We start from the raw sequence: 14,452 nt of genomic DNA, 5'->3' as shown, positions 1-14,452 counted from the left end.
CGACCTCGACCGCGGGCTCTCCTCCCCCCGCAGTCTCTTCGCTTTCAGGTGACTCTGCCTGGGCACCAGTGGTTGTTGGGGGCTCTGGGAGCAGGCGAGGCTGACGGGCCTGGCTCCGGGCCGCTCTCTCCCTAGGTTACCCTGACCACATGGTGTTTTCTGAGTTCCGCCGCCGCTTCGACGTCCTGGCCCCGCACCTGACCAAGAAACACGGGCGCAACTACATTGTGGTGGATGAAAAGCGGGTAGGTCTGGGTCCCCACGGCCCCGCCAGACCCTCCTCCCTCTGCTCAGACCCCTCCAGGCAGCTGCCCTTCCTCCCCTAGAGAGAGCCAGGCTGGCCCTGGGTCAGGTGCCTGGTTTTGCCCAACCAGGGCCAGGCCAGGGACACATGGCAGCCAGGCTGTGGCGGTGGGGGGAAGGCAGCCCGGGGCACAGACGGACTGTAGGAATCACAGAAGAGCCACCCGCTTTAAAGGCCCGAGCTGAGGGTGTCTGCTCTCCGGTGAGCCAGACAGTCACCCAAGAGCCTCCCAGGTGGCAGATTAGAACTAGTGTTTCGGGTGCCCCACTGGTAGCACCCGGGCCCCTCAGCCTTGACCTCCACACCAGGGCCTAGTTCCTTCAGCAGGAAGCTGTCCAGGGGAGGGGCAGGCATCCCTCCTTGGAGGAAGATTGATGTGGCAGCACCTTCCTGGTGCCAGGGTGAGCCTAAGGCTCCCAGGGCAGGCCCCTTGTCAGCCAGGTTGGTGAGTTCCTGGCTGTGTGAAGGGATGTCTCCCTGCCGTTCTCGGCTGTCACCTTGACCCCCAGAGGCAACTCCTCAGAGAGCCAAAGGGCTCCTTGAGCCGAGGAACCCTCCTGCACTGTGCTCTGGCCTCAGGCACTCAGCCTGACTTGGAAGGCATCTCAGGCCTTAGGACGGCTCTCCTCAAAGAGAGAATGCTGTGCAGGACAGGGCAGGAAGCCCCCTGCCTCCTGCTGCCCCCCGAGTCACAGACCCACACTGATGGAGGCCTCAAAGACCTTCTCCCTACCCTCTCCATCCGGGACCTGCCAGTGTGCAGGGTGACCTTGGTGTGGCTATAGATGACCCCCCCACACCCCCTTCTCTCTCACCCTTGACCTCCATTCCCACCTCGCCCTCATGGCTACACCCAGCGCCGCATCATCCCTGGAAATTCTCCGCTCCTGAAATCTCTCACCACAGCCTCCTACCTGTGCATCTGACCCCTTCCTCAGGACACCGGCTCTATGACTCCATCATCACCGCTCATTTCTGGACCCCACTCCATTTTCTCTGCTCTGTCCATTCCCTTCTGACTTCACTTCCTTTTCCTCTCAGTCTCGACGCCGTGTTCCTGCCCTCCGGTCACTCGGCCTTCCTCACCCTCAGCTCTCCTGAGCCTCCCATAGCACCTTCCCTGCTCAATCCCAGCCCCGAAGGGCCACCTTTGGACGTCTGCCCTCCTTGGCTTGGGGCTCCCAAAGGGCTGTGGGAGAAATTTATACAACTGCAGGGACTTGAATTCCTATAGGTCCATGGTCTCCAGGCTCACTGGACCCTTGGGCCCCATTTTCCACATGCTCCATCCTTACCTGGCCCCTGTTCCGAGCTCCTTCTCTGCTATTCCATTCTCCATCTTTCTCCTCAAATCCTCCCCCACTGCACCTTCCCAGCAGTCGACCTTGCCTCCAAACGCTGATAAAATCGAGGCTCCAACTTCCTCCTGCCTTTGTACACTCCTCTCCAGGTGCCTCCTTCTTCCCCAGTCCTCCTGTCTGGGTGGGAGAAGTATCCTCCCTCCCCTTGTCCAGTCCCTTCTTCCCGTGCTTTGGAACCAATTCCCTTTGGCCTCTCTGGAGACCTGCTCCATCAGCGATACGTCTTCTCTCTCCTGTTCCTCCGGCCTCTCCTCTGCCGGCTCTTCTCTCAGTGGAGAAACGTTCCACAGACGTTACATTCAGAAAGGAGCCTTCCATCAACCCTCCCTCGTGCCCTGCACCATCGACACTTAGTCTCCTCTTGCTGCCCTTGCTCCACTGCCATTCATTCCTCCACCGGTAGCTGCCTGGTTGCCACCCCTGACACCTGGGACTGGTCTTGTCCTCCCAAGCCCTCCATGTCACCAGAGCTAATGGGCACTTTTCTGTGCTTCTTGCCATGTGACTGTTGACAGCTCTGTTCTTTTTGAAACATTCTCTGCTCAGCTTCTTTGATGCCACTCCTGGTTTTCCCCTTGTCTCTCTGTCCTTTCTTTCTCGGTCCCTCTAAGCTTCCCGTCTTTCACACCCCCCTGAAGTAAAGGTCTCTCTCTTCTCTAAGACTCCCTCCTTGGCCGTTATCTGTTTTCTATTCCACACCCTCTTCCTGGGCGACCTCATTCATGCCCATCACTTCAATTACCGCATATATATTGATGACTCCCAGATCAATGCCTCTAGCCCAGGCCTCCCTCCCACGCCAGACGTGCATTTCTATCTAGCTGCTTTCTGGGCTGCTCTACCTGTACGCCCTTATAGTACCTCAAACTCAGCACGCTCACACCAAACTGATTATATCTCCTCCCAAACCTACTCTTTCTCTTGTATTGCCTACCTTGGAGAATGGCACCAGTAACTAATTACTACACGAGTCAGAAACCTCCATGTGTCCCTAGCTTCCTCCCTCTCGTCTAACCCCCCCCCCCCCCCCCGCCTCATCGGGCAAGGCTTCATCTCCTTAAGGGCTCTCGCATCTCCCCCTCCTCTCCTCCCTTTGGGTCAGGCTCTAGCCTTCTCTCCTATGGATTCCTGCCTAAGGGGTCCTTGCATCCTCCACTCATGTGCCGGTGGGATTTCTATCAAGAGCAAATCTGACCGTGCCCCTCCCCGAGAGGACCCTCCAGGGGCTCTCGGAGCACACAGGCTCACGTCCTTTGGCCCCTGCCCACCTGTCTACTCGCCCCTTAACTGCTGCCCGCCCCACCCTCCAGTTATACTGAACTACTTGGAGTTTCCTCGGTGCTCCCTGCTGCCTTATGCTTTCAGGCCTTTGCGCATGCTAGTACCTCTGCCTGAAATGCCCTCACCCCTACTTTGGCTAATTCTTACTTGTATCTAAAGACGGCACAAGCAACACCTCCTCCGAGTGCCTTCCACAGCTCCCTTGTCTGGCTTAGATGCCTCCTCCTCTGTGTACTTCACCAATTTTCTTGTCTCGCTCCCCAACAAGATAGCGTGTTCCTCTCGCAGTCATCTTTATATCCCCGGAATCCAGCAAGGGGCCTGACGCTGCAGAAGCCACCGAACGTGCTCGCTGAATAAAGAGCGGACTGAACGGAGGACGGGAAGGGCTGAGGGACTGGGAGAAGCCCTGCGTGGAGGTGGGGAGTCCCCGGGTGGGCTCCCTGACAGAGGCATCTCTCTGTAGGCGGTGGAGGAGCTGCTGGAGTCCTTGGACCTGGAGCAGAGCAGCTGCTGCATGGGCCTGAGCCGGGTGAGTTGTCCCTACAGGAAGGCGGCCGCTCTCACTCTCTGGTCACACTTGTCCACGTGGCTGCCCCTCCCCTCCTGCTCTCCCTGCTCAGTCCAACTTCAGGAGTCTCCTGGGGCCCCTGCTGGGTCTTGCCCCCGCCAGCCCCCTTCCCCCCCAGCCACTCTGGGGCTGCCCTTCCTCTCAAGCTGCCCCCTTCAGGGCTGGGGGCCAGGAAGTAAAATACTCCAGCTGCAGCAAACTTGACTCTCCCTCCCTCTGCATAACTGTCTTGTTCAGTGCACGGAACACCTCTGTGATGTCAGGAGGGAGTGGGTCAGAAGGTGGCCCAGAATTGGCCTGAGTCCTGGTGTGGGGAATGGGGAAGACGGAAGGGAGAGCTGGGAGAGGCAGGAAGGCAGAGCCTCCTTGGGTGAGTCGTCTGGGGCTGCCAGGGTCCCAGAGAGCAAGCAGGGCTTGGTGAGGCTGTGCCGCCACCACCCGTCCAACAGGCCGAATTCCTCACCTGAATGGAACGTCGTGCAGAAAAGGCAGGCACACCCGGCCCCAGGTGCCAGTCTGCCGCGTCGCTCCATACCAGAGGGCCAGCCGAGCGTCCCTCCCGCGGGGCAGGGAGCCTGGACACCCCTCTCTCCCGAGACTGGGAGGCTTGACAGATGGCATCCATGTTTGTGCTTCAAGGGCCAAGGTGGGACGGAGAGCAGTTGGGAGCCACCGGGAGGGTTCTGGACTGTCTATCTGTCAGCAGAGAGGGAAGGAACGCGTGGGAGTATGAGGTGGAAGGGGGTGCTCGCAAAAAAGCCTTGCGTACTGCTTGTCAGCTCTGTTCTCCCTGCTTTGCCTTCTGAGTCATGGTTTTGGTTCCTCTGCCCCCTCGCTCACTGGGGATCCGTTTCCTGTCCCCTGCCTCTGTCTTCGTCTGTGCTGTCCCTGGTTTATCCTTTTCCTTTGGGCCGTGGCTGTCCCTGCTGGTCCCTGTTCCTTGGTTTCAGATCTGTTATTTTCTGCTTCTTTCCTTGTCCTCTGTGCCTTCTGTGGTCCCAGCCTCTTTCCGTGTCATCTTTCTGGTTTTGGTCTCTGCCGTTGTCTGGCTCACCTTCTTGCTCGCCTCCTCCCCACCTGTCTCTAAGCTCAGGAGCGGCCAGCTGAGCTTCCTCCCTGGGAGGCCTGCAGTCAGATTTTTCACTGCAGCCTCTTGCTCTCTCCCTGGGTGGGCTCCTGTCAACTCTGGCAGGCTGAGCCGCTGCTGGCTGGCCCTGGGGCTGGCACCTCCTCCAAGGTATGTCTTGGGTAGAAGAAGGCCTGCACAGACTGGTCCTCTTCCCAGCTGCCCTCTCCGACTCTCTGCATCATCCCAGGTGCCTGGCTGAAACAGGAGAACCCCAGGGCCCACTCACGCTCAGAGCAGAATTAGGGGCAAAGTCAGATGCTTGCTGACATCTGGTTTGGGAGAGAAGTGTCAGGGCTTCTGGGCTGTGGTTAGTACTGGCTGGTGAGTGAGGATTCCCTGTGTGTGTGTCCCATTGCTTCAGAGGAAAGGGGGTCTCAACCTGAGCCCACAGGACCCTGAGGGTTCAGGCAGGGAAGCTTGGGTGTCTGAGAGCTTCCTGATGTTTGTAAAACGTGTATGGATAGGTGTGTTTCACGGGGAGAGACGGCCCTGAGATGTCACCTAATACTCAAAAAGACTCAACCCCACAAATGTACAGAGGTTAAGAGAGGTTTGAGGCTCACTGCTCTAGACTCCAGACCATCCTTTCGCTTCTCAGTGTATTTCTGGGCCTTTCTCCATCCCCCTCCCTGACACCTCACGTCTGCCTAGTCAGACTGACCACTAGCATGTTGGCCCACCCTCTCGGGGGACTTGGGTCTCTCACACCCCCTGTGGAATCTCAGGCTCACGCATCGTGGGAAACAGAGGCTCAGGTAGGGCTCGAGACCCACTGGAGATCCCAGGCGCTCAGCCCTGCGTGTTGCAGAGGACTGAGCTGGCTTTCTCCCAGGCCAGCCTCGGGGAACTAGGTTCCTGCCAGAGGCGGAGCTTTCTCAGCAGAAAGTGCGGGCTCTCTCCCCACTTCTTCCCTGGAGGGAGGCCTGGGGACACCGTGCCTATCGGTTCTGAATGTTTCCCGTGGAGTTCACATCTTCTCTTTGCCCCACAAAAGGGAATTTTCTGTCTTCTGGGCAAGGTGGAGGTGGTGTAAACCTAGATGGCCTTTGCCCTCTGCAAGGATACTAGTCTTTTTTTCACCTGACGATTCCCCCTCTTCTTTTTCTCTTAGCACAGAACATTTTATCCAGTCCCAGCTCAGGGCACCAAAGAGTGAGAGGAAAGGCTGGGTGTGGGGACATCCAGCTGGTTCCTCTCACGCCTGCCCTCCAGCCCCCAAACCCGTGTGACAGGTCCCTCGCCTGGGCCAACCCTCACCCACCCCACTGGCTCTTTCACGAGATGAAACCTGGGTGTGGGGGCAGGGTGTTGGCACATGAAAGAGGAGACAGTCCGACATGAAACGGAGCTGGGAGGATGCAGAGGAGGGGCCCCCTCCCCGGCCTCCCCCTTCTCTGCACACTGCATCCTGGGCCTTTTCCTTCTTAAACACATACACCACCATCTGCCTGATCGCAGGCAGCTGGAGGCCAGAGGCGGCTGGAGCCCGTGGCGGGCCTGCAGTGGCCGTGGGTACAGGGGCGTGGGCAGTGCTGCTGGCAGCCCTGGGGGAAGAAGCCACCATAGGTGTTGCTGAGGGGAGCCTCCCCATATGACCGGCCGCCGCTTCACGTCCTTCTTGTCCCAGATACCTTCCCTCCGGCCTCCCTCTCCTTTCATCTCTTTCCCACCTTGCTCCTCCCCTTCCAAAGCCTCCCCAGCCCCCAGCCTGGCCCTCCTCCCTCAGCCTCTTTCTTCCTCCCTCCTCGTAGACCCCGGGGTTTTCAGGCTCTTCCCAGGCCAAGGGCCAGGTTCTGGGCCTGCTGGCTTTCTGTGCCAGCTGCTCGTTCCTCCACCGGGTTGCCCCCAGCCCAGGCTCCCACCTTCACCTGGCCCGCGTCTCCACAGGTGTTCTTCCGGGCAGGCACACTGGCACGGCTGGAGGAACAGCGGGATGAACAAACCAGCAGGAACCTGACCCTGTTCCAGGCAGCCTGCAGGGGCTACCTGGCCCGTCAGCACTTCAAGAAGAAAAAGGTGCTGCTGCAGGGCCATCCCCGTCCCACTCCTCAGCCTAGATGGGCAGAGCTGAGCTCCTGGGGGTGGGGGAGGGACACGAGGGAACGTGCGGGCAGGAGGTCGTGGGGCTGTGAGTTATCGCTATCTGGGGGAGAAGAGGCTGGACGTCCCGGGGCAGCGTGCCCTGGGCCAGGGCAGGGGATGGGCAGCTCCCTGGTGCCAGCGACAGTGCTCGTGTACCCAGCGATGGGGCTGTGTGGCCTGGTCCGAGGGCTAGGGTGGTGGGGAGCAGGGCCCGGGCAAAGGTGGGCTCCGGATCGTAGGCTGCTCCGTGAGGGTTAAGGAGCTGCGTCAGCGTCTCCTTTTCTTATTAGCAGGTCCATAAAACAGCCAGTACCTCCGACTCTTGTGTTTCAGCAAGATTAGGTTTTAGAGCACATCTCGGCCAGGGTGCTGGAAATAATCAGGCAGCAAATAAAGCAGACGAAGTTATTCCTAATGAGGGCGGAGTGGTTAGCGCCCAGTGCGGTGCTCCCAGGGCCGGGCTGTCTGCCTTCCACTCTCTAAGGAACGGAGGGAGGCTGGGGGCAAGGGGTGGCTAAGGGAGTGTTTGACTCGGGGTCAGTTGGCCAGAGGAGCAGCCCAACAGCTGAGCTGGTGGTGGGGAGGGTCCTGGTGGGCTCAGGACTGAGAGCCTGCTGTGTGCCACACCCCACCCCAACTTAGATCCAAGACCTGGCCATTCGCTGTGTGCAGAAGAACATCAAGAAGAACAAAGGGGTGAAGGACTGGCCCTGGTGGAAGCTCTTCACCACGGTGCGACCCCTCATTGAGGTACAGCTGTCGGAGGAGCAGATCCGGAACAAAGACGTACGTAACAGCCTGGGAAGGCCACGCTGCTGGGAGGGAAGGGCTGTAGTTGATCCACGTGGGCAAGAGTTTTGCCAGCTTGTCTTGGGCTCCCAAGTGCTCCTTTGTTTAGTCCAGAGAGCTGGTATCCTTGAACTATGCCCAGCAAACAGAAGGCGTCCCTCTGGGGTGCTGGCTGAGCCCCTAGGTATCCTCTTAGGATAAGACCTCAAGCATCCTCAGCATACGGGGAAGGGTCTAGGGATGGAGCCCCAGGGAGGCAGTGGCTTCCAGTGCCCTCGTGTCCCGGCCCAAGCTTCACCAGCTTCATTCACCCCAAGGGTGCAGCTCCTGGGCCCCAACCTCTCCCAGGGCCTCTGGCTCACTTTGCCCGCCTTACTGCACCCTAGGAAGAGATCCAGCAGCTGAGGAGCAAGCTTGAGAAGGTGGAGAAGGAGCGGAACGAGCTGCGTCTCAGCAGTGACCGGCTGGAGACCCGGGTGAGTGCCTCCCAGCACCAGACTGACCAGCCCACCTCCGCAGGGCGCCCAGCCCAGGAGGCCCCCCACTGCTGTTCCAGCTGAGTGAGGCAGGCAGTTCAACTGGCGGCGACTCCCTCCCCCAACCACAGATCTCAGAGCTGACATCGGAGCTGACGGATGAACGTAACACGGGAGAGTCCGCCTCCCAGCTGCTGGACGCGGAGACCGCTGAGAGGCTCCGGGCTGAGAAGGAGATGAAGGAGCTGCAGGTGAGGGCAGGACCGTGCTAGCGGCTGCCGCACTCTAGTGCCCACTGCTCCCCCAATGATAGGTGGCACCTCTGCCACCAGCCCAGCACCCCTGTCTGCCCCGGGTAAGCTTAGGACTGTGGTCTCGGTGGTTCAGGGGCGCGGGTGGTACTGCGCGAGGGGGGGATCGGCATACCTCATAGCCTCCTCTTCTGCAGACGCAGTATGATGCACTGAAGAAGAAAATGGAGGTGATGGAAATGGAAGTGATGGAGGCCCGTCTCATCCGGGCAGCTGAGATCAACGGGGAAGTGGATGATGATGACACAGGTGGGTCAGAGGCTGGAGGACTTGGAAGTGGCCTGAGTGGCAACCTCCGATGCCTACCCCTAGGAAACCACACCCCTTGTCTCCTGTCTGTAGGGCTGTTTTAAGGCTACGTGAAATAAACTGATGAGAAAGTAGAGGTGCCAGTAAGTGCAGGCGATTATCGTGGAGGGCGGTAACAGCCATGATAATGATGATGTCTGAGGACCACGGTCTGCCGGTCCCTGGGGAGAAGACGGCACACGTGGCCACATCACCCTCTCTAGGCTTCTCCCAGCTAGTGGCTCCTTCTGCCTTGGGAGGAAGCCACCATTCCAGGGACCTTTCTGAGTTCCTCCAGCTGACTCCACCTGCTGCCCCATCCTTCGTCCCCTCGGCCCCTTCTCAGGGACTCTCAGCAGCTCGGTCCTCCCTTGTCTGCCCCCACCCCACAGGTGGCGAGTGGCGCCTGAAGTATGAGCGAGCGGTGCGGGAGGTGGACTTCACCAAGAAGCGGCTCGAGCAGGAGTTTGAGGACAAGCTGGAGGTGGAGCAGCAGAGCAAAAGGCAGCTGGAGAGGCGGGTGAGTCTGGTGGAAGAAGCGGAGGTCTGTGCCTAGGAGGAACTGGGAGAAGCTGGGAGGGGCTTGGCACCACGTGTTGGCCCAGGGAGTGGCCGGAGCCAGGCAGGCCCTGGGAGCAACGGGGAAGGGTTGGTTGACATGTTCGCCTCTCGGTTCGGGGGACAACCAAAGGCAAGCTGTTGTTAAGAGTGTCTTAGGTTCCCTGGACGACCCTGACTTCATCCCCCATCCCCACGTCTCCCCCTCATCCACCCACTCCCTTCTCCTCACCTCTTTGACCAGTACTTCTGGGCCTCTCAATGGCTGCTGAGCCTGCACCCCATCTTGCCCCCTAGCTTGGAGACCTGCAGGCAGATAGTGATGAGAGCCAGCGGGCCCTGCAGCAGCTCAAGAAGAAGTGCCAGCGGCTGGCAGCCGAGCTGCAGGACACCAAGCTGCACCTGGAGGGCCAGCAGGTCCGCAGCCACGAGCTGGAGAAGAAGCAGAGGAGGTGGGTGGGCCCCCTGCCCTGGACGCAGAGGACTTCCTAGAGCAGCCCGAGACAGGGCTCCCTGCCTCCCTCCGGGGAGGAGAGAAGAGGGGGCCTGAATTTGGCCAGGGGCTTTGCCTGCATGGTCACTCATCCCGGAATGTGAGTCAGAGTCTCACTCCTAAGGAGCACGCAGACCACAGCCCCACCGACGGCCTGCTCAGGGCTTCGCTCTCGGACACGCTCCCCTCAGTATGTGCTGTCACCCTGCCTGGGGCCGGGAAGGATGGGTGTCAGCCAGAGCCCATGCAGGAACCTCTCCACGGCGGCCCTGCCTCTTGCCCTCGCCCGGCTCCCCATCTCTCCCTTGCCTCAGCTACACAAACACACTCTCCTGACTAATGTCGCTAAACTATCGTGCCGCTTCCATCTCATTATGGTAAATGTAATGACACAAAGGGGGGCAGGTGTAGCCCTCACAGGAGAAAATCCAATCTAAATTAACTTCCCTGGCTGGGGATGGGAATGGGATGCCTCTATTAGTAACAGGGAGGAACCCTCACACCCTGGGAACAGCAGGGTGCCCCAGGGGGTGGGAACGGCACCCGGTTCCCCGCTGCAGGGGTCAGGTTCTCAGCAGAGGCACCAGTTGCCTTTGTGAAGGGGCAGCCCTACACCCACGCCCCTGGGGGTGAGGACGGCAGGGCTGAGTCCTTTCAGTGACCCAGGGTTACCCTTGGCCTCCTGGGCTCACTCGGGCCTGCCAGGCTGCTGCTTTGCAGAGAGTGGGGGGAGGTAGGAAGGCCTTATATTTCTCCCTCCCAGCTCTGTGACTCTCTGCTTCCCTAGTTCTCATCTTTACCCCCACCTTCCCTTTTACTTAGTGGCAGACACCCTTAGCGGGACACCCCGCCCCCGCTCAGAGCACCCCCCTGACAGTGCCAGTTCGGCCTAGTTACCGTCTCACTGCACTCCCCGCTGGGCACCTTATTAGGTTTCAGCTGCCCGGAGTTTTCTTACTTTTTTTTTGATGTGGAGTTGGGATGGGGATGAGCTGTCCAGTTTTTGACCTGAAGCCGATTAGCTCTGCAGTGAAGGTGGTAAGAGGAATTTCAGCAATTTGCTCCTTCTGTAGCGTCACTGGGCAGGAAATGGAAGGCTGGGAAGTGGAGAAGTGAAGAAAGAGGCCCCCGACCGTGGACCGTGTGCCCATTGAAGCACGCTGCCAGCCGGGCACAGTGGGACTGGGGCCTCCAGCCTGGTGTGGGGTGTCCTGGGGGTGACAGGGTGCTGCTGGAGCAGGTGGGCCTGGCCAGGGCCTAGTGCTCAGAGGTGGGGCAGCAGCCAGCTGCTCTATCTAAAGTTGCCAGACTGAACTGTAGAAAGTGAGTTAGACGTGGCAGGACATCCATTTCTACCCATTCTGATGCCCGCTCTGCCCTCACCCTGGTCCCTCTTCCCATTCTTTGATCTGTTGAAAGGGAAAAGGTCGAGACAATGCCAGAGGAGAGTCTGTCCACCTCTTCCCTGGAAGCAGTCTGTGGTTCCCTCTCAGCCCCATCTGGTGAAAAGCCTCCTTGGACCTGTGTGATGAAATCCCTACCCACCCCATCCCAGACCAGGCCTGACCTGTAACCCCTGAATGTCACCTGACCACTGGCCCCAAGTTCAGGCTGCATGATTCCCCCTGACTTGGGTCCTGTCCACATCTGTGGCACCACTTCCGGGCGGCCTCTGGGTGCTGGAGACCTGGACTCCTCCCTTATCTGACGGAGCCGCATGGCCACGCTCCCTCGCAGGTTTGACAGTGAGCTCTCGCAGGCGCATGAGGAGGCCCAGCGGGAGAAGCTGCAGCGGGAGAAGCTGCAGCGGGAGAAGGACATGCTCCTCGCCGAGGCTTTCAGCCTGAAGCAGCAGATGGAGGTGCGTGGGGCTTCCCATCGTCCATACCCCAACCCCGTCACAGGCTCGGGCCAGCCCAGGGCCAGCCTCATCTTCTCTTTTGCTCCAGGAGAAAGACATGGACATTGCGGGATTCACCCAGAAGGTTGTGTCATTGGAGGCTGAGCTCCAGGACATTTCTTCCCAAGAGTCCAAGGATGAGGCCTCTTTGGCCAAGGTCAAGAAACAGCTCCGAGACCTGGAGGCCAAGGTCAAGGATCAGGAGGAGGAGCTGGATGAGCAGGCGGGGACCATCCAGATGCTGGAGCAGGTGCTGAGGGCTTGGCTGCCGTCCCCACAGCTACCCTGGGGTGTGGGCCAGAGGAGGACAAGATCCCAAATTCAGTCGATCATTCCTTCTCTTATTCACAAAGTATTGAGGGAGCACCTGATCCGTGCCAACCACAGTGTGAAGATAATTAAGCTTTCATGGTACTTTCCACAAGAACAGATCTTAATTGACCTCCACTGGTGAGGGGCTCAGAGTGCATGGCAGCAGGAAGGCCATGAGCCCATCCAGCCTGCCACTGAGCTACCGTGTCAGTTCAGGGAGCTAGAGCCTGGAGGCCAAGTGGAAAAGCTGCAGGACTGCCCCCACCCCCAGCAGCCTTCTCTGGGCCTGTGCCAGACATCTAGGAAAGGAGTTCAGCTTCTCTGGAGAAGCCACTTGCCATAGAAACAAGGTGGGAGCGAAGGGAGACCTTCCCTGCTCCCAAGCCTGGGGAGAGCGGCCCATGAGGGTGCAGTGGGGAGGGGTCAGGGTGCTACTGGGAAAGAAACCCAGTCCCTACTCGCACCCACCTCCAGGCCAAGCTGCGGCTCGAGATGGAGATGGAGCGGATGAGGCAGACCCATTCCAAGGAGATGGAGAGTCGGGATGAGGAGGTGGAGGAGGCCCGGCAATCGTGTCAGAAAAAGGTGAAGCAATGGGCGCTTACCTGTCTAATATAAATGCCGGTTCCCCCATCACCGCTTTGAAGTAAGGGCTTTTCTGTTTCTTTACCTTAGCCACACCATTTTCCATTGCTATTCAGGACCAGGAATCTCTGCTCGGGATCCTGGCATTGGCTGGGATGTGTGTTCTCAGGGTCTGTAGAGAAGCTCAGGCCCTTGAGGAGTTAATGCCCCCTACTTTCTGTGCCAAGAAGCAGGCACAAGGGCTCTGGAGCAAGGGCTCCCACACGGGCCTGGGCCCCTGTGCATGGCCTGCCGTCCCTCCTCTCCCTCCCAGGCCGCTTTGAAACCCTAGGAACTTTGAATTCAGGGTCTGCCCCTCTGGGGTCATCCATGCTCAGCGCCGCCCCACTCTTTTCGTGGGGTGGGAGGATCCAGCAGGGAAGGGGCTAGCTGGCACCAGACACTGAAGGGACGAACGGGCCCCTGTTCCCAGTTAAAGCAAATGGAAGTACAGCTCGAGGAGGAGTATGAGGACAAGCAGAAGGTGCTGCGGGAAAAGCGGGAGCTGGAGAACAAGGTGGCCACGCTCAGTGACCAGGTGAGTGGAGACTGCTGGCTGCTGCAGGGAGAGCTGGGAACAGGAGGGGTGCTGGTTCCGTAGGGCCCGCTGTCATCACCTGTGGGATGGGTGATCACATCCCCTGCACACTGGGGTTTCTCACCAGCTGGCATAATCCTGGCACTTCCTCTGTCATTGCTCATTAGGCATCTCTGAGAGTGAGGGTAGGGTGAGGAGTGGGCTTGGGGAAGACAGGAGGAGGCCCCGGGGCAGAGCCCAGAGCCCCAGCTTCTGGTGTCCACCCAGGTGAACCAGCGAGACTTTGAGTCAGAGAAGCGGCTCCGGAAGGACCTGAAGCGCACCAAGGCCCTGCTGGCAGATGCTCAGATCATGCTGGACCACCTGAAGAACAACGCACCCAGCAAGAGGGAGATCGCCCAGCTGAAGAACCAGGTACCTGCAGACAGGAAGCCGTCAGCTTTCTCTCTCTCCCTCCTGCCCCTGTCAGTGGTTCTTGAGTCCTCGGGAAGGGAGGTGACAGGGAAGTGGGGAGAAGCCAGACTCCCCAGGGTCTGCGCATGCGATATGCATGACTGTCAAGCCCCGGATGGTATGGACGGGCTCAGCATCCACCACCCCGTCACGGGAGGAGATGCCGGTACACACACAACACATCCCAGCCCTGGGGTCTGAAGTAAACAGGGGAGCAGGAGAGCTCCTGGGTTCTCTCTCCCCTGCGAGCCTCCTGCACAGCCCTCCTGCCCCCAGGGAATGGCTGACGTCTCTCCCTGGGGCGGGGGTGGCTCTCTGTCCAGCTGGAGGAGTCAGAGTTCACCTGTGCAGCAGCCGTGAAAGCGCGCAAAGCAATGGAGGTGGAGATCGAAGACCTGCACCTGCAGATTGACGACATCGCCAAAGCCAAGACGGCGGTGAGGATGCGGGGTGTGCCAGACCAGATTCGGGGGGCTGAGGGAGAATGGAGCTGTGACAGTGGCTGCTTTTACCCCAAACAGGGCTCATTCCCCAGCCCGGTCCCTTCACGCCAGGGCTTTCTGCGGCGAGAGCGGGCCTGCCCTCCTCTGCCTCTCCCCACTCAGAGCAGAGGCCTGGGAGGGGGTGAGGTGGAGGAGGGAGCCAGCAAGGGCCCATCTCCCTGTTTAACCACCTGTCTGTGGGCGCTTGGCCACAGGCCCCGACACCATAAATAAAGGCAGCAAATGTGGCTGAGGGATGTAAACAGGTACCTAGAGATTAGCAGAAGCACCGATAAGAAGATGGGATGGCTCCGTTTCCCTCCCCTGCCCCCGGCCAGCCCACTGACAAGCCCAAGCGGCAGCTAATTAGAGCGCTTATTTAATGCCTCGCTTTTAATTCCCCACCTCTCCCACGGCCCATCCATCGGCCGAAAGCTCATTGCTGGGATACGGCCATTGGTACCTCCTCAGGCGGGGAATGGGGCGGGGGGGAGGCTGGG

General features: G+C 59.4%; 1 protein-coding gene across 12 annotated transcripts in view; it reads left to right on the top strand.

The window, feature by feature from the left end:
* MYO18A (myosin XVIIIA) overlaps positions 1-14,452 on the top strand; it is a 93,453-nt gene that overhangs the window by 61,535 nt on the left and 17,466 nt on the right. For all 12 annotated transcript variants that reach the window (XM_049701719.1, XM_049701721.1, XM_049701720.1 and 9 more), the window contains 15 exons: positions 136-245; positions 3,413-3,478; positions 6,534-6,662; positions 7,371-7,514; positions 7,904-7,993; positions 8,125-8,244; positions 8,442-8,553; positions 8,985-9,112; positions 9,448-9,602; positions 11,381-11,504; positions 11,593-11,793; positions 12,330-12,440; positions 12,913-13,017; positions 13,285-13,431; positions 13,794-13,907. In XM_049701719.1, the coding sequence (XP_049557676.1) occupies positions 136-245; positions 3,413-3,478; positions 6,534-6,662; positions 7,371-7,514; positions 7,904-7,993; positions 8,125-8,244; positions 8,442-8,553; positions 8,985-9,112; positions 9,448-9,602; positions 11,381-11,504; positions 11,593-11,793; positions 12,330-12,440; positions 12,913-13,017; positions 13,285-13,431; positions 13,794-13,907 (1,856 nt within the window). The remainder of the gene's footprint in view (positions 1-135; positions 246-3,412; positions 3,479-6,533; positions 6,663-7,370; positions 7,515-7,903; positions 7,994-8,124; positions 8,245-8,441; positions 8,554-8,984; positions 9,113-9,447; positions 9,603-11,380; positions 11,505-11,592; positions 11,794-12,329; positions 12,441-12,912; positions 13,018-13,284; positions 13,432-13,793; positions 13,908-14,452) is intronic.

The sequence above is a fragment of the Orcinus orca genome, chromosome 19 (genome assembly GCF_937001465.1).
Source record: "Orcinus orca chromosome 19, mOrcOrc1.1, whole genome shotgun sequence".
In the NCBI taxonomy this organism is placed as follows: Eukaryota; Metazoa; Chordata; class Mammalia; order Artiodactyla; family Delphinidae; genus Orcinus; species Orcinus orca.
Note: the sequence above shows the minus strand (reverse complement) of the source record. Positions and strands in the feature narration are given on the sequence as shown.